The 25,403-nt window shown below is 41.2% G+C and overlaps 2 protein-coding genes across 5 annotated transcripts in view; one reads left to right on the top strand and one right to left on the bottom strand.

The window, feature by feature from the left end:
* Positions 1 to 15,788: 15,788 nt before the first annotated feature.
* On the top strand, positions 15,789 to 21,983 carry SNN (stannin). Of its 3 annotated transcripts, XM_054180612.1 has the most exons (3): positions 15,811 to 15,871; positions 16,877 to 17,001; positions 21,590 to 21,983. In XM_054180612.1, exon 3 carries the CDS (start codon positions 21,668 to 21,670, stop codon positions 21,926 to 21,928), a length of 261 nt encoding a protein of 86 aa, XP_054036587.1. In that variant the 5' UTR covers positions 15,811 to 15,871; positions 16,877 to 17,001; positions 21,590 to 21,667; the 3' UTR covers positions 21,929 to 21,983. The 3 variants fall into 3 exon arrangements, with proteins under 3 accessions (XP_054036586.1, XP_054036587.1, XP_054036584.1); XM_054180611.1 differs by lacking the exon at positions 16,877 to 17,001 and having other exon boundaries at positions 15,789 to 15,871; XM_054180609.1 differs by lacking the exons at positions 15,811 to 15,871; positions 16,877 to 17,001 and adding an exon at positions 19,525 to 19,741.
* Positions 21,984 to 21,999: 16 nt separating this feature from the next.
* TXNDC11 (thioredoxin domain containing 11) overlaps positions 22,000 to 25,403 on the bottom strand; it is a 28,456-nt gene continuing 25,052 nt past the window's right edge. For both annotated transcript variants that reach the window (XM_054180600.1, XM_054180601.1), the window contains exon 12: positions 22,000 to 24,977. In XM_054180600.1, coding sequence (XP_054036575.1) covers positions 24,350 to 24,977 — 628 coding nt within the window. In that variant the 3' untranslated portion in view covers positions 22,000 to 24,349. The remainder of the gene's footprint in view (positions 24,978 to 25,403) is intronic.

Below are 25,403 nucleotides of genomic sequence, written 5' to 3'. Positions count from 1 at the left end.
TTTGAAGACATGGAAACATAGTTATAAATCTTTTATAAAAGGAAACTGACAAATAAATTAATGTTATGGCCTGAAATATCCCTTTCCTAACCTCTCTTGTCAAGAGTATAATAGTGAAAGTGGATGCCCATTTGTTTATGGTATGATCTGGTAGGTGTGAGGTATCAGTATGCAGCTCTCTGTAAATAGTCTTTCCAGAGTGCATCAGAAGTGAGGGAAAGCACATTCAGCACATATGCAAAACATACTATGGTTTTAGTAAGACATTCACTGGGGAGCTGCATGCAAATTTTAGGACTCCATAACTTATGTTAAATTGTAAACATTTATTCCATAGCAGGCACCCAAAGCAGAAAACACACAGTCCTTTTCTTGCAGGAAACATACATTCTGAGAACCTTGTATCTTTTCTGTGAAATTTCCAGACAAGTTGTAGATGGACAAAACACATATGTGCCAACTTTTTTTTCCTTTTTTTAAAAAAAGACAACTTATTATTTTAAAAATTCAATATAAATAATATTTAAAGAACACAAATGTTCTTTATCATGCATATTAACTATGAAATTCAGCACAACTACTCAGGGGAGTTACTGCTAGTGAAATTAATTTGGTATGTATCTGGAGCCAAATGGATCATTAATCCAAATTTAAGACAGGTTTCCCCTAAAAATGCTATAAATTAAAAGTGGTAAAGGCAGTCACAGATGAATGGTTTGTAAGCTACAAATATATATTTCACAAAAGCACCTAGAAGGGAATGCCAAATACAGGAAAATCCATTGGATTTTATAGCTATTACATTCAGGGTTTCAGTGGAATATTTTTAAGTATTTTAGAAGACTGACTGTGCAGGCAACTGCAGACTACTGAGTAACAGTATTCACATGGAGAGAAAGACAGAAAAGCCTGAATTTAAGGTTCCTGAAATGGCTTTTCTACTTGGGCTTATCAGGATGAAAAGGTTGCAGAACTGTCTGAAGTGGTCTTCTGGCATTTCCCTAGCTGGTGCAGACACTTCAGAACAGTTCTACTTCTCTTTTGTCCCCACACTTCCCATCAGAGGCGTATTTCAGAGAAAAGTCAAAACACTACACTCAGTGTTCAGTGTGGAGAGGATAGCCTAAATAAAAGCAGCGCTCTGGAAAGCATTTTGAAAACTGACACTTCAAAGGGAGTCAGAAGTTCAAAGCTGAGGATTCATAAATTAATCATTTTTCATCCAGCACACAAGTGCTACGTTTTTACTGTGTTTCTTCTTTTGATGTCAGCAGTCTAACCGTATCTTAGGCACAGCAGCACACAAGTTCATTCCCCATCACAGTAATGTGACACTATTAATTTTGAATGCTATTGCACATTTTAGAAATATACAAATTCCATAGCCTCTGTTTCCATTTTGTTTGAACAACTGTGGTGAAAATAAAACAGTAAGTTGTATTTCCCTCCCCTTCACAAAATATTGATCTTCATTTTGAATTTATTTTCTTTTTTATGTTAGAAGAATTAGGAATTTGCCTTCCTAATTTTGCAAGCATTCAGGCCTGCCATGTCACAAAAATCAAGGCATACATTTCCTATGAAGCCAATTACTTTCACTAAATTTAACCATTCTTTTCCATTTTTTTTCAGTAGCATGTGAGAGGGTTTGCTGTTATGGTAATCTGGGTCTACAAGTGATTAAAAGCTCCCCCTCAGCTTGTGCTACTGCAACCTATTTTTAGGTTAAAAGCTAAGACTTAGATCCAGTTATGCCAAATGAACAACACAATTGCGTGCAGAGGGCATCCTTTACCTGGCTTTACTTAATTGTCCTTTTTAATAGAGTTTGAATCTGCTGCTACCTGTAAGCCATTCCCCGTTCTCATCTGTCTCCAAGCAAGTGTGGGCAGTCGTAAGGGTGAAGGGCTGGAAAGGAAGCTGCATAATTATACCACAACCAGTTCTCTGCCTACTTCAAAGGCTTGTGTATGCATTTAATTTTATATCTGCACACAAAATGGAACATTTTCTTCTAAAAGTTCTTCTCATGGCTTTGTCTCTAGTCACACTTAAAGGAAAAGCATCACTACATACATATAGTTGATCAATTGTATTAGTCTTTCAGCTGGGCCAATTAAAACATTTATTGACCTTAACATTTATAGTAAATTCTATGCTACTGCTTCAAGAACTAAGTGAATCACACAGCAGCTGAATTGTTTTAACAGAAGTTATAAAAATATATTAAATGCCTAATCTCAGAGCAACATTTGCAGGATTCTAATGCACTATTTGTTGTTTTTTTGCATCCTCTCTGAAAGTTTAAAAGCCAGTATTTAATTCCTCTTCAGTATATTAACATATGGCAGTTCCATTTGTGTAAGTGCTGGTGCATCAATAATTCATTTGGTGTTAAAATTCAAGCTCTCTCAGATGAAACCTGTCTTTTATTAAGACTTTATACACAAAAAGAGATGCAGCAGCAGATAAAGACATCTCATTCTAATGCTAAGTCTGGAAAAATCTCCATAGTCACAAGACACATCTGATCAAGTAATGTTTGGGTACAGGTATTTTCAAGAATGTTTTCTTCAGTGTATTAGAGACAGCACTTCTCCTAACCTGTTAAAGATCATGGACACCTCATAGAAAAAGTGTTAATTAATATAAATGTGAATTTTCTTACCAAAGGCACAAAACCCATCCCTGAACAAAATCTGAAGAGAATGAATAAAAGAACAGGTAACTATTATTATAGTTACAATTCCACAGATTAGAAAAAGTTTCCTTTATCTTCATTTATGCAATATCCACACAAAATGAAGAGCTGTTTGCCACAGCTGTAAATTAATTTGTCCTGTAAAGGCCTGTGCTGTGGAGAGGAGTTGAGGAAGAGGCAGAAACTCCCCTATAAGTTGTGCAGCAACACTTGTGTCTTTTCAGCACAGATCAGAGAGTTTGCAAACACTGAACACTAAGCACACAAAAGAGAAGAAAAATTTCTAGATGTGTGGGTAATATTGCCTCATTAACTTGTATAAAAGTGACAAGTTCAAAAAACAGCACTATGTAAAATATTCCATCATTTTGCCAAAAAGACTTTTTTTGCTGTTTGTTGCAGGGTCTGTTCAGTCACAAAATGTCTCTCTGGTCATAGTCACCTTCCTCACAGCTATTTCTTACTGCAGAGAATAGATCCCATCTAGAAGCCTTGGTAATATCACTAGTAATTTCACTGTCAGAAAACCTCCTAAACATGCCCCATTTCCAGACCCATGTTCTCTGGTCTGCATTGAAAATGCTACTAAAGGATATGCTTTGGGCAGCTTACACTTCCATATGTTTGTTTTATTGAGTAATTTGGACTGCTACAAAAATTCTCTGCAGTTTGTCCTGAAGTCAGAAACAGCAGGTGGAAAACAAGAAATGAATGCTGTCTCAGCTGGCAAATTCCTCTTCTTTAGAAGATCACATTCAACATGAAATGCACAGAAACAGTTGATGAGTTCCTTGTATCCAGCTCAGTACGTGAGCTAAAGGAATCACATGAACCATGCCAATGGCTGCAACCACAACTTTTCAAAGCGATGCTGGCAAAACTCCTCAAATACAAAGTATAGTTTTGGATAGAAATCTTTTCAAAAATAGGTAGTGAAGTGCTGGTACCATTTCTCTCAATGAATCAGTTTTAAAATTCACTCAAAAGAACAGAATCATCTTGTGTAAAGACTGGGAAGTTCCTAATCTAGCCTACAAGCAATCCTTGACTTTGCTATTCAAAGAAGGACAAGTTATTTTTATTCATTTTACATAACAGCATTTTCAATAGTACTTAAATATTTTGATCTTCTAGACCAATTAATTTGTCAGAGAGATAGTTAACTCATCTTCAGCTGCAGGTATATGCATAATATAGCTGAGGGCTACATATTTTCTTCTCCACATCTATTACATCAGGGCAAGGTCTCTGCAGGATTAGATCTTATGAGATGTCTCAATGAAATCTTGCTCTGGCAGCCAGTCCATATAGCAGGGAATGCACAGATCCTTCCCCTGAGACAGCAGATACCAGACTTGTCAGCAAACTATGAAGCTACTTCAGATAACATAATGCTGCAGCAGTGTTCCCGCATCTTTGCTATTTGGCATTGTGCTGCTACCTCTTTGTAGTCTCTCATTGCACTGATTCTTTGCCCTTGATTCACTTATTGCACATGTATTGCATTGGTGCAGTTCATGTGATTCCTCTAGCTCATATACTAAACTGTATGTAAGGAACGTAACAACAGCAGAAAACAGAGGTATCAAATATGGTATTTTCAAGAAGAGTCAAGGTCTTTGTGGAGGACCCTCAACTGAAGAGTCTAACAAAAATTTCAGTTTAAAAACAGGGCTGCTTGATCCAATTTTCAAACTATGATCTAAGCTGATTCAGCAACAACCAAACAACCTGATGGACAAGTTCCAAGTTCTTGATCTCTGATGCTACTGTTAAGTGTATCTAGTAATTTAGTGTGCTAATCACAGCTCTTAATCTTTTTTGTATAGGCTCTTCTCTGCCCATAAAATGGGAAAAGAGAAGCAAACACTGTCAGGAAGGGGAACTGCAGTATCTCAAAAAGAATGAAAACTGCGTTTATTGGTATGATTAAGTCACATCAGAACTCAGTGGAAAATTAGAGGGCAAAACCCCACATTTAGCATAGGAACATATTTAGTCTGCCCTGAAAAGAGTGGAACAGAGTGAGTTCAAGACTCCTCTTACAAAAGAGCTCAATTGTCAAAAAATAAATTAAAAAAAAAAGATCAATGTACTATGAAGAAATGTAAATAAGTGATAATTATCACCCAAACTGTGTAGCATCTCCTTTATGGCTTTGCAAGCTGTAATAGAATATAATCACACAATCTGTGATCCTCACTTTGGTTTTCCCCTTCCACTATGAAACACAAGTGGCAGCACTTAGAGGAGCATACAATGTGTGATGAAACTAAGCATTATCTCAAATACAACAGTCTCACAAAACACTTGTGCCCCCACCAAGCATCCCTCCAGGTGTCCATCTGCCTTGGGCATATATGCTGCACCACAGCCAGGTGCAGGCAATGGTGCACTGGCTCTTCTCACACTCCAGGGCTCCCAGACAGTTCTGAGCCTGCTGTCTTGACAGCATGTCTTTATTGGTGTGCAAAAATGGGTTCCTGACCCAAACTCTGTCGCTCTTCACAAGCTCAGAACCTAGGTAAATCTCATAGTGACTCTACTGGACACCACAAACATCTTCTTCCATCTCTAATTCTCAGGTCTGAAAGGCTTAAACAGGTGAATTGCTTAAAAGATTCTATGGCACCAGGATAGAAAGGCTTGCTGCACAGCATGAGGAAGTATTTCAAGTTGATTCATCCACATGGTTAAGGAACTGTTCTGATGTACTTTTACTCATACATAGCTCCAAGCTTTCAATTTGACACTTGAATTTGCATAGCACTGCACATACCATCTGAAGAAGCATCATGTCACAGGATGTTTACTTGAACAAAATTGTGCTAAAAGCAGTGACCTGGAAGATGCAAAACTGAGTGAGTAAAAATCCCACTGCTCCTCAGTTAAACCAGCTTTGAATCCTTTCTGCTGTTTGCATAGGCACCATCACCTTAGCTTTATAAAATCACAGTAAAGGTTCTGGCTGAGGAAAAGGAAAGAGAAAGGCAAGGAAAGAAAAGAAAAAAACAGGTTTACACTGGATAATTTTTAAAGTGGTCTTCACTAGAAGACCCTCACTTGAGTTCCACTTACTGATTTGCATTTTCATACAGTAAATTAGCCAACATAAGAGTGTGGGCCACAGTTTCTGTCACTGGCTGCTGCTACAGAGAGAGACACAGGCGGTGTTTATTTTTACTAGGCAATGTATTATGTAATCAGAATGCAAATACAGATTTGTTTTTGCTAAAGTTTGGAGGAAAGGAAAAAAACCCAAACCCTAGAACTACATACACAATCAATAGTCATCTAGTGCAACAGAAAAAAAGACACTAAAAACATCCCATCCATGGTTTTGGATCCATCAGTTTGGCTGCAAAACCAGGATACCATCTAATTGTACGTTCCACTCACTATGGCAGAACTACATGTTGATGTGAACTGAAAAGGGAGTTTGAATGTATTAAAGTCCAGGTACCATTCAGCTGGTGCCAAAACTCACTGCTCTGCCAGTTTTTACTGTGAACACACAATGTGCCCGGCTCCACACAGTCCACTACACTGCTATCTTAGAAGTAGTGTAAGTGGTTTTAACACAGCCTGGGAATAAGTGTCAACTGCTAATGTTCTGTGGCAGCAATGTAACACTGTGTGGCTGCTAAACACAGATGCAGTAGCTGCAGCAAATCCTGTCATATACAGCCAAGCAGGAGGTGCTATTTCCACTATACATTCATTTGTATTCTCACATTTGAAAAACCAGACTAGCAAATTTATTCTTGACAGCTACCAGAACATGCAAAGAGCTTTCACAATCTTGCTGTTAATCTTCTGAAAGTGTGACAATCACTGTTTTATTTAAAAGCAGTGCAGGCAAGGATCCCACTTTTCTCACCTTTCTGACACATGCAAAATAGTTTGAAAGGTAAAAAGTCATCTTATTTCAGGATAGACACCCAGCCTGCACTGGAATAAAAATATTTTTGCCAGAACATACAGGACTGCAGAGGTGGGAAGCAATGCAACTAGTTACCAGACCATGACACGCAATCCCTGTATAGATTTGGGTAAGACTTTTTATCACAAGCTGTGGAAATGTGACTGAAAACTTAGTTGTGACACAGAGCTGCTACCTTATCTGCAGTCATTCATTCTACACTTGGCTGAAATACCTGCAGAGACTGAGGCTTGTATCAACAAACTAGCCCAGCCACTCCACGTCAACAAAAACAGCCAAGCACTATCTATTGATTTGCTGCAATTTATGTAGGGTTTTTTTGGGGGGGTTCTTTCTCCAGAAATATTGTCTTCCAGCTATGGTCTAGGCCCAAATCTGCATGAAGTAAACTATTAAACTTACTTCACAGAATGAGCAGCCTGTAAATACTGCTGTCAGATACAGTTAAGAGAAAGGCATGAGTCTAATTTGCTGGTCTGCTGTTTCCTCAATTCTGTTTTCAAGAGTTTGTCCAATCTTTCCTAATATAGGCTTGTTCTCTAAGGAGAAAAATCTTAAAATTGATTGAGACTTAACTCAAGGGGTTTTAGAAGGGGTTTCAGATGCTACTTGAAAAGGTTTTCTGCATTCCCTACACAAGAGGATACTTAAAATACTATCCTGAACAGAAATTCACTGAGATTTGAAATTCCTTATAGTAGATAGATACTAATGCCAGATACTGAAATAGAGAACAATTTAGTCACATCTGGTTGAAGACTTGTATCTTTCAGAAAAAGCAGGTTAGCAGCTGGGTTTAGGATAGTAGTCTCCTGCTACTGTCTCAAGCATTCTTGTACAGTCTTATAGAATAGAATAGAACAGAACAGAACAGAACAGAACAGGTTGGAAGAGACCTTCAAGATCACCGCATCCAACCTATCATCCAACACCATCTAATCAACTAAACCATGCAACCAAGCACCCTATCAAGTCTCCTCCTAAACACCTTCAATGATGGTGACTCCACCACCTCCCCAGGCAGCCCATTCCAATGGGCAATCACTCTCTCTGTGTAGAACTCCCTAACCTCCAGCCTAAACCTCCCCTGGCGCAGCTTGCGACTGTCTTTAAGTTCAAGCCCTTGGAAAGACAAGAATCTCAGTTTTCACTATTTTCAATGTACTCATCCTATCTTTCCAGTTACAAAAGAAATCTTGAAAAAGTACTCAAGGTAACTCTTTAACTGGAAGAAAATAACCTAGTATTGCTATTTTTAAACAGCATTTTAATCCCCTCTCTAGAGTAATTTGTCAAGAACGTACTGATTTATGGGTTTCTGAGCTTAGCGGTATGGACTCAAATACACTCCTGTGGGAATAAGCACAAGAAAGCTGAAAGAGATTGTCTAATTCCTGGCAACTTTTGAAGTTATTTGGAACAACTTGCCGAGCAAATCATTAGCTTTCTACAAAAGAAACTATAGAGGAGAAAACCACAGTAAAGGGCCTGCATATACATAATTAGTAATGAAAGGAAAAGTCAGAGGTTCTAAAGAAACTCTTTTAATTGTCCTATGGTGCAGATTACTGGACAAACCAGCTACGTACAGGCTTTTTTTGTCACCTTCAAATCTAAGAGTACTTTACAGAATCCTGACTCATCTTGACCTTGTGATACCAGCTTCTTTCAACCAGTAAGTGTCACTGCAGGCCTCTCAGCAGAGCCTATAGTGCAGTAAGGCTGTGTCTTAGAACTCTGAGCAATCAGACATACTTCTTATTTGGTTGCTTGCTTTTATCTGTGGGTTTCTGTTTATCAAATAAAACTGCTAAGGAATGCTGGTAGACATTGGATGTAGGGGTCAGATAGTCACCACCAAGAAAAGTAAGACTTAAATAGTTCTCTTGCAGTTTATTCTGAAACCTGTGTACTACTCATACTGGAGGTAACAGTTTGTAAGACTGGCTGCATTATTTCAAGACCCAAAATGCTTCCAAAATGATGGGAAGAACTAAAAGCCATTGAGAACAGCACCACTGGGAGCATTTCAGCCCTCATTTCCTCACTAAGAAAGTGTGTAGATAAAGATACTGGATGAGGCACTTAAGCAAAAAGGCAAGAAGAAATTGCTGAAACAAATCAATGCCCACTAACTTTACACATTTAATTTTCCTGGGCACACTCTCCTAGACAAAGTGATTCTAACTGCAAGAGGCAGTGCCTGGAAGCACTTGTTATGGCCTCACCATACGTAACAGGACTAGGGCTGGTATTGCTGCACTCCCAACGCCTCATAAGCACAACAGAGGAGATGATACAGTTAACTACAGAAGACGAGGAGTCATGAGGAGTCTGAACATGAAGAAGAGTAATAAAAAATGGAGACTTGATAGACCTGTGTGTCTGGGACCTCTCCCCAACTACCTTGTCTGGCATCTTCCTATCACAGAATAAACTCCTTCCTATTCTTGGCACATCAACACAACAGTGTCTGTAAGTGACGCTCTGGATGTCAGATTTCCATTTACAAAGCTTTTTCTGTATTAACTCAGCTGTAAAAAACAGGTTTGTCTAGAATGATCAGTTTACATTTCATCCCAGCACTGTAAAGAAAAGGGTATCAGTTGTGTCTAGGAGGCTTTCCTAGTGTCTTGAAATCAGCTGGAAACCTGGTATAAGTGCTGTGTTGGGTCTGTGGTAACCTTTTATGTCACTTCCAATTTGATTCTTTTCAGAACTGGCTGTCGGAGTCTAAACTTCCACAAGCTAAAGGCAAAACTGCAGGATTCCCTTGTGCCTCTAGGTAATAAGCTGATTTCTATTCCAAACAGTTCTTGGGCTGGTCTGTTTTAAAGAAACCTAAATAGTATTTGAATGGCTGAAGAGCTGTATGATAGATTTTCCCAACAGTTTCTTTTAAGCTTTTCAACCCTCTGGACTGTACTGTGTGCTAGTCTGGAGATCACACTCACACTCTCTAATGTTTTGACCCACCATCTACATTTCATTCCTATCAGCCATCTGAGCACATTGTAGATATCACAGTTACAGCTGTTGATCTGTATTTAGTAAATAAGATGCTGTTAAGCAATCAGAAAATACATGATTCGGTCATTGTGGTGGTTTGAGCCTTAACTGGGACTTAAGAGCTCAGATGGGGGAAGGCTGAGAATCCCTCCCCCGCTCCCCCCTCCTCTTTCCCAATAGAGAGGAAAAGAAAGGGAAGGCGCAATCCACCAAGAAATAATTTGGAGTCCACTTGGAAATAGAGAGGTAAAGAATTTTCTTTAAAGTGTACATATATATATATACATATATATAAAACAGTAACAGGTAGGGTTCACAAGGGTGGATGGGGGAAAATATATGAATACAAAAGCAGTCTCTTTGAAGAGGCGCGGATGTAGCAGGGAGGACCATGTGGCAGAGAAGCAGGGAGCCAGCAGTCCTCTCGTCCAGGCAAAGGCAGGGGCCAAGAGAGCTAATAGCTAGTGTCCTCCTTTTTATAGGCTTGCTGGACAGGGAGGGGGAATGGAACAGACTCACTCAGTTTTCCAGGGGGAAAACCCCCTGCAGGGAGGGCAATGCTCTCACAAGCTCTCCCCCCCCATTTCCAGGATGGGCATAACCCATCACAATCATATATCAGAGGAACCACAGCAAAATCATGTCAGACCTGTCTGCATCATAAGAGGCTGAAATAATAACTCCATCAAAGCTGTTAATTTAAAATTTTCCTCTATATTATTCAAGATCATAGCCAGGGTGAATGCATCTTTGAAACATATACATGAGCACCAAAGGGCTGAAGGTGCTCTGCACTATTGCACAGGCTTGAGTAGCAAGTAGCAATCTGAATAAAACACTGGAAAACTATTTAGGCTATTAATAAAACCTAAGCTATATGCATCTTATCTGATGATGACATCAACACTCCAGCAAACAGAAGTACCCTCTTATTACTTGGAATGGAAATACGAGTTACAAATAATCACACTGAACACAGCCCTACCCAAATATCTGATAGCAAATAAGTTCCAAGGGCAACAACACATCATATTACAAAGCAAAACTGTTTGCAGTTATAACTGTTCACAGATGTAAAAGTCACCTTAGTAACACCTTTCGTGTTTCAATGCCTGCAAATGTCATTGATTTTTCTGTTAAAATAATGTGTACCTGATGCCAGAAAACTGTTTTCAGAATAATTTAATATCTGATATCCTATATCCCACATGAAGCTACATTCAGAGTCTTTCCATAGCTATGTTACCCCAACAACAAAACCAGAAACAAACACAAACAAACAAACACACACCATCAAAAAAAAAAAAAAAAAAAAAGGAAAGGCACTATCACATTTGGGATAAACTGCACAAGTTGCTAGGGTGGTACTGTCACTGTCTCACAACGCTCTGTATTTTCCTTCAGCTTTTTAAGTGTTTTTTCTTATCCTTCAGATCGCCTATTCTGTTTTTCCTGCTAATATTCTCACCACAGAGTTCTTGACCCTTCACAAGCCTAAAGGGACAAAAGGAAATTGCCACATATTCGTACATCATGTAGAGATGAGACTCTTCAAGAGACAGAGCTCTCTAAAATGGAGAGCAGCCACTCAGGTAGGGTGTAAGAACATCTAGGGAACAGACAGGTACAAGAGAAATTACTTCATTGTATTTAAATGCTAACAGACTTTTCACTGTAGCAAGGTGATCTGATTTCTTGAAGCAATTAATATCAGCTTTAAAGATGATGACTTTCTGAAATACAGTGGAAGGAAAAAATTCAAAGATTTCCCACAGAAGTTGCCTTGCAGGGAATAACTGCTGACTGGAGATCTCACCATAAGGGACACAGTATAGGAGGGGTTTTTTAAAGAAAAATGCAATGCTGTTTTGAAATCTTGTGCATTCACCCTGGGGAATCTGCAGGGCACTTTGTATTGTAAAAAAGATATCTTCTTATTAATGACTAATGACTGGTGGGTCTCTTTATCTGACAGGACTGCACACATGGATGGCTAGTGGCAAGACTACTGTATCATGGTTGCTAGGCGGCCAGTGTAGTGCCTGGAAAACATTTGATTTACAGCTACTGTAAACTGTTTTGTAGGGAACAGCTTTGCCAGTGCATTAATTCTGTTGCAAGAAAGGATTTTCTAAACTAGAGTTATTCCAAACACCCCACACACAAAAAAAAATCAAATTTACACTGAACTTTTGATATATACAACTTAACCTGCATTTCCCAAAAGAAAGATTTATAAACCCTGGGTGACCAGAGAAAATGCTGTTCTGCAAATTGCCCACAGACTTGGAGGACAGGCACTCACAGCTCTGCCCTCCCTGAACCTCAGAGGGAGTTGGCACTGCTCATATAAGCATCTTAGCTGATGAAAGAAGGATGTAAAGTTTTGCTTGCAAAACAGTCAAGCACAAATGTGCACTTCTTGTGCATTGCTCACCATGCATGCTTACCACCTTGAATTCCTTTGTCCCCAAATCCTCTCTCTGCTAAGGATTAGCATGTGTTGGCAACAGCACAGCATCTGTTTCCCTAGAGTCACACACTGAACTCTAGTTATCCTTGCAGCTTTCTGGTCTTCTTCAGAAGATGTGGTCCTCCACACAGTGACCAGGGTACCACCTATCACAGCTGACTTCTATTAACATCCTCTAAAGCCCTGCTACCCCTGTCTAAAATGGCCATAGAATACTACCAATAATTATAATGTAGCTAATGTCATGTAGTCTGTAATATAGGATTTAACATAGCATAATGCAGTTATTTCAGGGCAGAATAAATTCAGATTATGTCCAGCTGCAGCTTTTCAGTGGGAGAGTACACCTAATCCTAAAAAGGAGCTAAAATGTCATTATTTCAGGCTTAAAACAATGAAAGTAAAAGGAAGAGGGGAAAATTACAGTTAGATTAGTTGCAGGAATGCAAAGGAGAACAAAGGTCTTTGCAAAACCAGCATCAGAACAGCTTATGGCTCAGCTTCTAGTATAGTGAGTAATTGCTGGTATTCAGGAAAGTAATCTAAAGATCTTAATTGCAGCTAAAACTATTACTCATAGTCATACTACTATATGTAATAGTCTTTTCCACTAATAGACAAAATAGCTATTTCATGTATTAAATACTGTTTATGTTAAATGTTCTGATTTTCTGATGCAATATTCCTCTCCTGGGTTTCATAGGTTGTGGGTTATTTTCCTGGATCCCAGAAAAGTAAACAACAATGTCCAGGCAAAATTTGCCAGGAACCTTGCAGGGGGAAAAAAAAAAAAAAAGGTGGCCAGAGTTACTAAGGCACTAGATGGAACTGTCTGAATTGATTTGTCAGTCTGAGTTTAGGTTTCCAGATCACTTCCACCTTCCCTGTTTGCATCACTCAAACCCCATTTTATCTCTGAATCACCTCTAGTTCCTCTACTAACATCAGGCAGTTGCTTTCACTAAGTGCAGAAGCAAATGCTTTCATTAGATGTCTACTCTTTGCACCTATCATAGATAGATAGTAGAGTGGAAATTTCCCATGCTATAAGCCGGTGCAGATCAAGCAGCCCATTTGCAAAGACAAGAAACTGATGTGAATGAACCTGCTTTGTTCTCTGTGCAATTTACTAAACATGAGTTACAAAATCACTATCAAAAGTTTCTCAAAGGCAAAAAGTTTTCAAATTGTGCCAGAAGAGATTGCTGATCTTCTCTTAAGGCTGTGCTATTGCTGGATGGTTTTTACCAGTTATCTGTCATAATTGCATTCATGCTTTTTGTACAAAAGGGCATGACCGTTCTCACTGAAGTGGATTAGGACACTGATATACAGTGGAGTCTACATCCATGGTTATGTAAAAGAGGCATCTCCATAGAGACTCAAATACCTAAATGAGATTTAGACAACTTGTTAATGTACTGGTCCAAAGGCTACCTCTGCATCTGCTTATTTAACAGAAAGATAGGTTACTGCCATGGCTGATAGTGCTTTGCCAGACAATCCAGACCATTAGTTACTAGAAGGGAAAGTAACCCAGTGTTAGTGCTTGGTCTTCTTTTCAAAAAAGATCCTAAACTTTTAAGGATTTTTCAGTAGTGCTTTACCATCTCTTCTGTGATGGCAGAAACTGATACTGTGTTATGCTAATTAGAGCCAAAGCTTGAATGAAACATTAATTTTACATTAACCAAAAACTTCTCTAAAATGTTCTTAATTAGCTGTGGTATCTTAGGCATTCCAAGCCCCTGTACATTTTAAATTAAACAAAACTACAAGATGGTGTGCTTAGGGCAGTCTGCACTACAAGAAAGCTTCTCTGTTAATACTGTAAACTGGTTATATGGGATTTGGAAGCAGCCTATGTATTACCTGTCATTTTACTATGGCCTCCTGAGAGGCCAAAATGTGTGAGTGGAGCAGTACAGCTTCCAGGCAAAAGATGGTTCATGTCTGGGCAGCTTTGAGAGCAAATAGCAGAGATGAAGCACTCATCTTGGTACTGGGCCATAGCTAGATTTTCATGGAATGAGAATGGAAAGGAACAATGCCATTAGGGCTGTCACATGGTCATGGTGGACACGTGCAAGGAAGAATTACTCCCTAGAAAAATCGTACATGGTTGCACCGCTTTTGGCTTGGATAGAGTTTTCTTTGAAGTAGCTAGTATAGGGCTGTGTTGGGATTTGTGCTGGAAACAGTCTTGATAATTCAGGGGTGGTTTTCTTATTGCTGAGCAGTGCTTACACAGAGTCACAAAGTCTTTTCTGCTCCTCATACCACCCCACCAGTAAGTAGGCTGGGGGTGTACAGGAGACAATGCAGCTGACCCTGACTGATCAAAGCATTATTCCAGACAATATAACAGCATATAAATCTGGGGGAGAAAAAGATGCAAGTGGGGGAATGTTCTGAGTGATGGTGTTTGTTTTTCCAGGTAACTGCTACAGGTGCTAGAGACCTGCTGTCCTGGAGATGGCTGAACACCTGCCTGCTGCTGTGAAGTTGTGAATAAATTCATTGTTTTGCTTTGCCTGCACACATGGCTTTTGCTTCACCTATTAAGCTGTCTTTATCTCAAGCCACGAGTTTTCTCACACTCTTCTGAGCCCCTCCTCCATTCAATTGGGAGAGTGAGAAAGTGGCCATGTGGGCTTTAGGTACCACTGAGATTAAACCATGACATTGATATAAACCAGCATCTATATTGTAAAACAACTGTTTATACAAGTGAAAGGAACTTCTGAACTTCATCTTTTGTCAGGATTTGTTCCTTCAAACTTCCTTCAGACTTTAGATGAACCTCAAACCAGTTGGGATCTGTTTTACCAGCAATTCTGCTACGTCTGAGTTGTTGCAATACTTGTCACCTTTTCATTCTGTGGCATCATTAAGGCCCAGCTTCAGTAGAAGGGTGATGAAACCCTACATTAGGCAATTTCTTAATACATTTACATGGCCACTGCACCACCAGGGGGTGAATTATTAAATATAATGGACATACTGGGAATGACAGCATACTAGATGTTTGAGACAGACTCCCTACCTGAGAGTCAGGGATGACTGTCAATATGCTCAGGGCAGGATGGCCTGGTCGGGGCCGGCCGCTGGCTGTCAGCGCTCACCAAGCATCACGGTGGTTCTGGGGTGGCCTTGGCGGTGACAGAGCTCTTGTCCTATTGCTGCACTTGGTCGAGTCGATAAAGAGCCTCTCGCGGAATCAGGGAGGTAGCTGAGGGATTTTGCCCCCACGGAGGATGGCAAGGGAGCCGAGGCTGACAGGTCTGGCACCCTCACTTCCTACACCCTCGTGCTGTAGGGCTACCCAGAGCGGGAGGCGTCTTCCCGCCCAGTCGCTGCTCCCTCACGCCCTCGGCTCCCCATTGGGCAGGGCTGCAGGTTGAGGCGGGCGAGAGCGGCGCCAGGAGGGGGTGCGCGCCGCAGGGGAGCCCTTTCTTCAAGCTTCGCCTGCCTCAGGCTCTCCGGTCGTGCTCGCCGAGACCCGCGAAACCCTCACGAGGCAGGACAGCCCACGGGAGGGAAAGGGAGAGGAGGGCCAAGTCACCGCCACCCCGCCTGTCATCTGTTGCTGGCTGGGCCCTGCGCGCCGGGCGCCCATTGGCCGCCGCGCGGCGCCGCCCGGCCCCCGATATAAGACGGCGCGGGTGGCAAAGGAACTGTCGCGCCCGCGGTGGCGTCGGTGGGTGCGCCGCGGTGGCAGTGAGCGGCGGGGCCGCGGCTGACGGTGAGCGCCCGGGGCTGGGGGCGCGGCAGCATCGGTGCAGGGACTAGGGGAGGTTCAGCTGGGCGCCATACGGGGCCCAACAGCTCGGGTGGGGTTGGGCCCGCTGTTCTGTGAGCCGGGGTTGGTGGGGCGGACGCGGGCCGCGTCTCGGGCAGGGTTCCGTGTTGAGCAGGATCCAGAGTCTCGGGAGCATCAGAGGAACCGCCTGTGCTTTCTTGGCCTCAAGCCGGGGCTCAGGCCGCCTTTTCCCGAGCGCCGCCGCGGCGGAGTCGTTCTTTGTCTGCGGCCGTCCGGCGGGAGGTGTCCGCGCCCGGGAGGTGGTCTCGCTGCCGAGCGGCTCTGGGCACCTCGCGGGCCCAAGGGTTTGGCTCGGGGCTGCCCCGGCACGACCTGGCTCGGCCGGCGATTCTGGCTCCATTCACCCGAGCGGCCCGTGCCACCTTGTCGCCCGCCCGCGGGCTCCTGCCCCTTCCGCGGTGCGGTTGCAGCTGTCACCGCCGCGCTGCAGTCACAAGGCACTGTCTCATGGCTGGTGAGCGGCATCGGGGTGGACGTGGGTCGTGCCCCCCCCCCCCCACTCTTCCCTCGGCCCCAGAGTTTCGTCCCCGCTGGCTCAGCGCCGCAGAGCTTAGTGCGAGGAGTTACGTGCGTGGCACGGAGTTAAGTCCAACCACCGTATCGACAGTCCTGGGAGCTCACGGTAACGTGAGTTGCTCCAAGGGAATATCGCTTCTTCCTCTGAGCATCTGCAGTGTACTGTGCTGTCTCGCACTCCTTTTCTCGACATGAACACAGATTTAGGCATCTGATGTTGCTTTTAAGTAGCCCTGAAGCACTCAGAACAGCTTCTAATATTCGTGTCTTGATTAGCAGGTAGGTGAAACAGTATCAGATCTTTCCTTAGGTGCCTGTACCAGCAGCTAATGGTTAGGCATTGTTATGTAACTGCAAAGCCAAGAGCAAAAGGGACTCTAGAGACCAATGTGATCCCTCTCCCTAGGGGAGGAGCGAGAAGAAAGACTTGCCAGACAAGAAGATCCAAACCCAGTGTGCCCTTCACTTTTCTAATAAGGTGATTCTGAAACTGAGTAGAGGATTCCTAGCCTGAGCTGTTAAGCTACTCAGTACAGGTATATGACAGACTTCTGAGTTATTTACAGTCTGAAGGTTGGAGATTATTATAAAAAGTGCTTGAATATTAGAAGCATATGAGTGCTATATAGCTGTTGCTAGACAGTCATTAAAAAAACCCCAAACCATGTGTCTGGAAAACTACCTTGAATGTGTAAATACAAAAAGCTTTTTCCATCAGCAAACTTAGTGTTGCCATCTCCACAATTTTTCTAATATCTCAAGAACTAAGCTATGCTACAGGATATACATAGCATGTTACTTGTGGTAACTGAATGTTAGAAATGACCCTTTTACAAGGACAGACCTCTTGTCAGAGCTCCATGTGGATATGACACTGCCAAATACAAATCCAGAGTGTGGCAGATGGTCTGCCAGCCATCCAATTGTCTCTGAAGCATACATGATCTTGCCTCTGAAGTACAAGTCATGGTAACACCAGAAGTGTGCTTCAAGTTTTGCATACACTCACTGACTTGCCTGCTAGGCAGTTACAGCATAAACCTTGCATTTGCCATGCACATGCTTCTGAGAAGCTCTGCTTACTCTTTCAGTTGCATGCTGTGTTTGAGAAACTTCCTAAACTGCTGTTTTCCCCTCTTTTCATCTTGCTGGGTTCTGTAAAATAATAATTTCTTTGTGGCTTAGCTTGATGTAAAGCTTTTAAAGTGATTCTTGGTTAAGTGTAAGGTACTACTGTGTTAATGCCGTTAGGTATTGGCTTTCACTCTAGTGTTTCAAGCAGTTGCTTGAATACTAAGTTGTTAGTAGACTGTCCATAACTAATTAGCCACAGAAAAGCCTCTTTTAGCTACCTTCCTTGCTCTTTTCCTCATCATAACTGTAATAAGGACTGGAAGGAGACTGGAACTGAAAGTTTCTACTAAGAGCTCCCAGCTTCTAAAATAGCCTCTGGCCAAACTCCTGTTTGTGCAGTAACTTGGCCTTAGCAGGAAAGGGTGACAATAACTGGAGTTAATTAAGAATAACAGTGATCTCATTGTATCAGAAGTGGTGAAGTCTGGAGGACTTCTGTATTAAAGCCTAACGATGGCTGGGTAGTGTGGACACAGTACGCATTCATGTGCCAGTGATAGAACTACAGCTCTGATTTTCCCAGAGGGTTTTCCTCTCATCTTCCATTTGCAATAGTGATGCTTTAATGATGAGTATGCAGCATTCCTCAAACTTAAACTTACTAGCACATAGAGGAAAAGACTTTTTTTACAGTTAGTAACATGTACTGTAAGGTGCTGTTACTTCTAAAGGCCTTAACATGGAAGCTTTTTAATCTTTTGTAAGCTGAAGATCACTCTGGTAGTTTTATTTATTTCCTTTGCCCTGCCCCATCCAGCTTACTGTAGGTAAAATACTGTAATAGAAACTGACTCTCACCTTTCCCCTCAAAGCCACAAAAACCAAAGCCCAAAGATTTAATACTTGGACCTTGAACATAACTGCTTGAGGACTTTGCTATGGTTTACCCAAACATACTAGATTAATTTCTGAAGCATCTTCATATAGTTTTGGCTTCTGTGGTAGGAGTATTTCTTTTCAGAAACATGTCTGCAGGGATGAGGACAGTGAACTCTGCAGCAGAAGGCCTATTATCACGGAAAACTCAGTTTAGAAACTAATGCCAACTTTGCACTCAATTTGTCTCCCAGCAGCCTTCTGCAATTTAAACTTTGTCCTTTACTTACAATTTCTGAATTGGATTAAAATCCCCAAAGCACCAAACCCTTCACAAATGAAGTTCTGAGTAGAAGATGGTATTAAGACAAAGAAGCAGTTATTTATGGAAAAATGGTTTCTAGCTGATGTTTTCACTGCTTGATTGCTGTAAGAACTGAGATAGGCTATTTGTAGTTTCCACCAGTCAGTCTGAGTAATCTTTTAATGAGTAAATATGCTCTGATGCTTGCTTTGATAGCAAGTGTGGTGGGAAGGGATGTAGCACTACAAGCACCACCAAATATATATGGATGGTGTTAGGAATCCCTTTGAAGATCAGAAACTACAGCTTTTAATGCCTGAGAGTAAAAAATGCTAAATGAAGTCAGTGCTGCTGGTGTGCTCCTGGGCTTTTTGAGCTCAGCTATGCTTTAAGGGCAAGTGAGTCTGAAAGCCAGTTAGAATGTCCTTTAGATTTATTTAAGGGGATCTAGAGTATCCAATATTTCTCCTATCAAGAAGTGGACTTTGGAGACAGCTTAACCTTTGTTTGTCAGTTGCTGTTGGAAAGCAGTGAGTGCAGTTGAAGTTCTGCCTCTAGAAAACAACATAGAAACCGAAGAACTTACTAGTATAGTTACAGCATGCAAATGTATTGTGCTAAGGATAGAATTGAGGCTGTACACAGTGACATAAAGCCAGAAAAATAGCAACATGAGCTAGCAATACTGCTGTAGCCTTCAGTGCCAGAACACTGCGTTTGAAACAAAGCTACCAAAGCTAGTAACAGTGCTACCATCTCAGTTGTAATCATGCACCATTAACTAGCTGGTTTGTGATACTTTAGATCTGTACAGATGATTAATATCTGACTTTATGGAGGGTGCTGGCTCCAGACTGCTTGAAGAGGATGTGCCTGCAAAAGGAGTAACTTCTGCATTTTATCTCACCAAGAAGTGCCTTGAGAAAGTGCCCTTGAACCTTAAGATGACTCCTCAGGATCCTTTTCCTAGAAGGTTCATGGAATACTATCCAGAGATTTAGGCTTTGACTTGGCAGACAAAGGTATTTTAAGAGGAATCTGCAAGTTGCTGTGTTGTACTCAGAAATGGTTGGACTAGAAACGGTTTAATAGATCTGTCTTGCATATCCTGGGGTTTCTAGTTTTCAATCTCTAATACTTTCCTTGCCATAAAGCACAATCACTGAGACAAGAGAGCCTAATCCAACTAGAAGTAACTTTCTAGTGTAAACAATGAGCATTCATGTGGAATACCCTACCTCAAGGACAGGTCCTGCAACTTCCTGTCTGTATCTACAACTGTTAACATCTCAGTTGTCTTAAAGGGCTCTGGTGCTACTAAATACAGATGATCCCCTTAGACTGGAAGGGTAAGTCCAGTCTTCATTGTCCATAAAGTTAGGAGCAAACCTTCTGCCTGAAAAGATATTTGTGAAATATGTCCTCTTGTAAATGATTAATGTGAATTTATTCTAGAAGGAGCTGGCTTGACCAAGATGAGTGTACTTGCGAGAGCAGAGGATAAAGAAACAAAGCTGTCACAGGATATAACAGGATGTTAGGGGTTGGAAGGGACTGCTGAAGATATCTGCACCCTTAAAGATCCCCATTCCTCCCTCAGATAGAAACTTGCAGATCTGTTTTTCAGGTCAAAGTGAGACCACTGCAGTCCGTGGCTGTTACAAGTGGGGAGAGAGAAATGCGGTCTCTTATAGTCCAGACAGATGTAGGTTGTTACCTGGATTGAACATCTTGTTTCCAAAGTTGTTCTGAAAACCAGCAAGGTACAGACCTTTACAAGCAGTCATTATGCTGAGGTCTAAAAAGTTTGCCAAAAGATCCTGGTGATAGAGAGAATGGTGATGTGCAAAACTTCATACCTTGTATAGCTTGTCAACTCACTTAATCTAGCAAAGGGGTAGCATTTACAATGCTAGTTTCCTGTATTAAGTTGTTTTTCTAGGTGACAGTAATTGTTTAGTTGTAATGTAAGGTTATGTGCTGCACTAAACTGCTGTGGGGGAACAGTGCTACTAGGTTTCATTATGGCTAGCAATTGTGCAGGCTGCAGAAGCAGTCTTGATGTGGACATGCAGTGCCTGCAGGAGAAGCAAGGTAAACCATCTTTTATGCTGATGGCTGTACTGCTGTCTAGACCAAATAGTACTGTAGTTCAGACATGCCCTGAGAGAAAAACCTACATGTAAGTCATTCTTAATCACTCAGCTGATCACTGTGTTGAATAAGCATTGCAGAATTATACACCTCTCCAGCTGCAGTGGGCACACAGCTGTGCTGGGGATGTCTGGTACACCCTGTTCCATTCTACTTATTTGGACGAAATCAGGTCTGCAGGACTTTACAAGGCTGGAAGTGTAGCCAGGTTATGCGCAAATCAGCTATGTGATGCTGAACCTTAATGGCCCTTTTGTTGAACTGATCTTTCATGAGTCCTTGCTGAAGTGACTGGCAGTGTGTACAGGTCTGCCATTCCATGACAGATTATGGAATAAACTTGAGTCTTCAGCTTGAGTTCTGTTGATAAAGATACTGCACTGTAATTGCCTTGACTTTCACTTGCAATTACCTTACTAATCCTAGAACTGTGTAAATTCTGTAGTCTGTTTCATCTGTTTTCTAGGAAACTGTTACCTCTTCAGAGGCTGTGTGCTATCTCAATAAATATGTCAGCAATTGAAATAAGTTTATCTATCATTTGCTTTAGCTTACTGTGGAAACCTGCATCTTCAAAGGCAGTTTGAAAAAGTAGGTTAAAATGAGTAAGTACTGTAGGGCTGCAAGGTCATGCGAAGGATACCAACCATCAACATGATGTTGCTGAATATGGTAAAACTGCACTTCATTGAAGTATCTTGTCTTTTCCACTGCAGGAGTTCAAAGATGCAGCAAGCCTGACAGTGAAGACAAGAATCTTCTTAAAGAAGTCAGAACAATCTGAAATATTGACCATGTCTATGGATCATAGTCCCACCACTGGAGTGGTGACTGTTATTGTTATTTTGATTGCTATTGCAGCTCTTGGTGCCTTGATACTGGGCTGCTGGTGTTACTTGCGTCTGCAGAGGATAACCCAGTCCGAAGATGAGGAAAGCATTGTGGGTGAAGGAGAAACCAAAGAGCCGTTTCTTCTGGTGCAGTACTCTGCTAAAGGACCTTGTGTAGAGAGAAAAGTTAAGCTAACTCCAAATGGCACAGAAGCACATAGCTAACCTGGAGCAACACATGTACATGGACTATGCTTATGTGTGTAACCAATAGAAGACACTCTATATTATGAAGAACCTGGTCACATGCACTCTTCCCATCAGAAAATACCCTCGAGCTTTATTTGCAGTTGCATGCACTGAGAAAGTAGCACTTTGTGTCAACTGTGTATCCGAGTTCCTCTGTGACTGACCTGGCATAATGTCCGTTGCTGGCAATGGACACAGGATATACTGGTGCGAAGAGACTACTAGCCTTTTTTGTTACTTGAATGTTTAGCTATTTTGATGGAGATACTACTGTAATATGAATTACTTTACAACTGTGAACTGTAAATAGGTTGTCAGAAGCTTTTTGCTTTTGTTCCACAACACAGGAATTACATGATGTAACTGTACAGTTGTCATTTGGGAGTCTTGTGTTATGTGGATGGTATTCCAGGCCTTCAACACCAAACCTGCAGTTAAAGCATGCTTCTGCTACTAACTTGAATGCACAGCTATGAAGTCAGAACTCCTGCTCTTAACAGTTTGTTGGACTTGTGCAGAATACTTTCAGAAGTTTTAAGCCTTCAGTAATGCGTTGAAGCACAGAAGCTGCAAGAAAGGAATTGATTTCCTTTAGTTGCAGCTGAGCAGGTTAAGCTTTTTGCTGCTAGATCTGAGTTCTGCAAGTATGTAGAAGAAAACTGCAAGGAAACTGCCATTTGGATGGTTTCCAACCTGGAAACTAATGATGGATACTGAACCCACAGGCATGGTCCAGAAGGTTTCCAGGAGTTCTGAAGTGGCAGTAGAGCAGGCTTTTCTTCTCTGTAGGTCTGCATGCTGAAACTGCCTAAGTGGTTACTTCCTAAAACTGGCAGAACTGCCACTAGTGTGAATTTTTCTTAGAAGTCCCTATTTGTCTACTTAGCAGTTAGGATATATGCCAACAGCCTGTTGTAAAAAGGTATTTCACTCTACAGACAAACAACTATAGAATTTGGTTAATCCTGTAGGTAACTCTTGATTTAACTGTATTACTAAAAGATAAGTTTCAGTCTTTCCTATATAAACAAATGTTGATGTGAGCAAAGAAGATTACTGACCAATCTGTGTAAGTTTTTAGCTGGGAAATTTTTTCCAAAATAAAAAAGGACATCCCTTCCGTTTCCTGCTCTATGCTGTAGTTCAGCCATGGGAACTGTAAAGATGTGTTAAAGGGGCAGTTCTGAGCATCAGAGGTTTGAGGGGAGGGAGGGCAGAAAGAGAAGAAACAACACTGAGCCACCAATGGCAGCATACATATTCTAGAACTCTTGGGGTAGGCACATATGCTTTGAGGCTGCTGACCTGTTTTCAGTGACTTTATAAATAGCTTCCTTTGCCTACTGAAACTTTTAAACTATTGCCTAGGGAAAAAAGTTACTGTAAATCTGTGCCCTGAAATGAGTTACAAATAATGAAGAACAAGTTCTTCAGCTCTATATGACTCATTAGATTTACTGCTTGTACCTGTGCATATGGAATAACCAAGTAACACAGGCCTAGCAAACTTGCTTCACAATTGTAACTGTATGCAAGACAATGGCCTAGACAAAGTTGTGTCCTTTCTTCTACAGTAACACATTGATGTGCATTTTTAGCTCTACCTTTGCCTTTTAAGTGAAGGCTATAATTTTAAGCAGAATTGATACTGTCAGTAGCAAAAAGTTCCTGCTGTTGCCTTGTGAACTATATGGGGTGGAGCTGATAAGAGGACTCTTCTTACCTTGGCACATGCTTTTAAGGTACCAGTCCAAGACTTGTATGTGTAGCCAGACCCACACACTGAACCTGCTATATTCTAGACCTCTTACAAATCAAAGAGAAAATTATTACTTCAGTAAGACTTTTAGTTTTCAGTACAGAACAGTTCACACATGGCTCTTGCAGATTTCAAGACAGTCAGGTAACTGGTATACAAAAGTGATAAAGTGTTGAAGTTCTAAACCAGAATTGTTGTAGCAAGATGACTTTGTCCACTCATTACACAGATGAAGTATCTCTTAATTCAGCAAAGAGAATGCAGTGTAAAGGGCAAAATTCAGAAATCATGTAAAAGTATAAATCAAAGGTCTAATTTTTCTAGCAGCTATAAGAGAAAGCCAGTGAAAAAGAACTGGTCCTTAAGTCAGAGGTGCTTCATACTGCTTCCCCTAAAAACCAGCATCTTTAATTTAAATGGACAGGTGTTTGCAAGTTAGTGCAATAGTAAAGTGCAGAAAGTGTTTTCCATTCTCTTCTCTTTAGATGTGGTTATTAAGTAGTTCAAGTATACAAAAATATTCCATTTGATTTTTCTTTTTCTGGATCATATGGGGAAGAAGTCTTTATTTACAATGAATTTCAATAAAATTTGCATAAATACCTACCCAATACTGCATCATTCCACTGTGTAAGTAATTATTCTGTCCTGTTTCCACTACTGTGCTCTGTGTCTATGGTATCAATATTATCAATCCTTTCCTCTTCTGATGTGGTAGCAGCTGTTGCAACTGATATATCATGATCTTCAGAAATTGTCTGCTCTGATGGAAGGGACTCTTTAATTTCATCTTTGCTTTGTAGCTTTCCTTCCTTTGATGCCACCAGGATTCTCAGTAAAGTATTTGCTTTAAGGAGGTTTTCTGATGCATCAGCTAATTCTTGAAGCTTTTCAGCCATTTCTAATAATTCTTGATTCTTCTGGTCATACGTGGCCTGTAACTGCTCACTGTGGAGCTGCAGAGTCTTGTGCTGCTTTTCCAGTGTGTGTTTTTGCTGCTGTAGTCTGTGTTCCTCTCTCCTAGCTTCAGAAAGCTGTGCTTCAAGCTGGTCATGGGCCTGATGAAGTGCCCTGATTTCTGATCTTAACTTCTGAATTTCTCTCTCTAAGTGGGAGATGTGTCCTTGCTGTAGAACTGTCCCCTTATGTAGGCATTCTTTGGTACAGGGCTCTGATGAAGAAAGACTTGCGTGATGTAAAATAAATTTAAGGAGATTAGGAAGGGTAACTGGAAAGTCTTCAGGGAACTTCACACTTTGCTCCTTCCTGGAAAGGTAAGTTAATATTCAGTTAGGTAAACAAGGATAATGTCAATCTAAACACCTTCTGTTCAACCTTAAGTCTTGTTTTTTATCAAAAATGGCTAATACCAGCTAAGAGAAACTTAAAACTCATGCAATGAAGAGCATACTGTTTTCTTTTGATGAACCATTTAAACTGTATTGCACTGTGGGTGCTCTAAGTGTCTCTGCACTGGATTGGTATTTGTGTGAGCAAGATGGAGGTGAAATGACTGTGAGAGAACACAGGGAAACTTCACTTACCATAAATTGTTACTGCTCTAAAAACCTGCTTAAAATGCCTAGGCTTTAAAATGCCAGAAAAACCGTTTCATCCAGTTACACATAATACTCGCTGTCCTTTAGAAGCATGGTTCTGCAAACTAGATCCTTCTTCAAAGTGAAAGTCACT

Source organism: Dryobates pubescens, chromosome 4 (assembly GCF_014839835.1).
Source record: "Dryobates pubescens isolate bDryPub1 chromosome 4, bDryPub1.pri, whole genome shotgun sequence".
NCBI classification, from domain to species: Eukaryota; Metazoa; Chordata; class Aves; order Piciformes; family Picidae; genus Dryobates; species Dryobates pubescens.
This window is presented reverse-complemented; position numbering and strand designations above follow the sequence as displayed.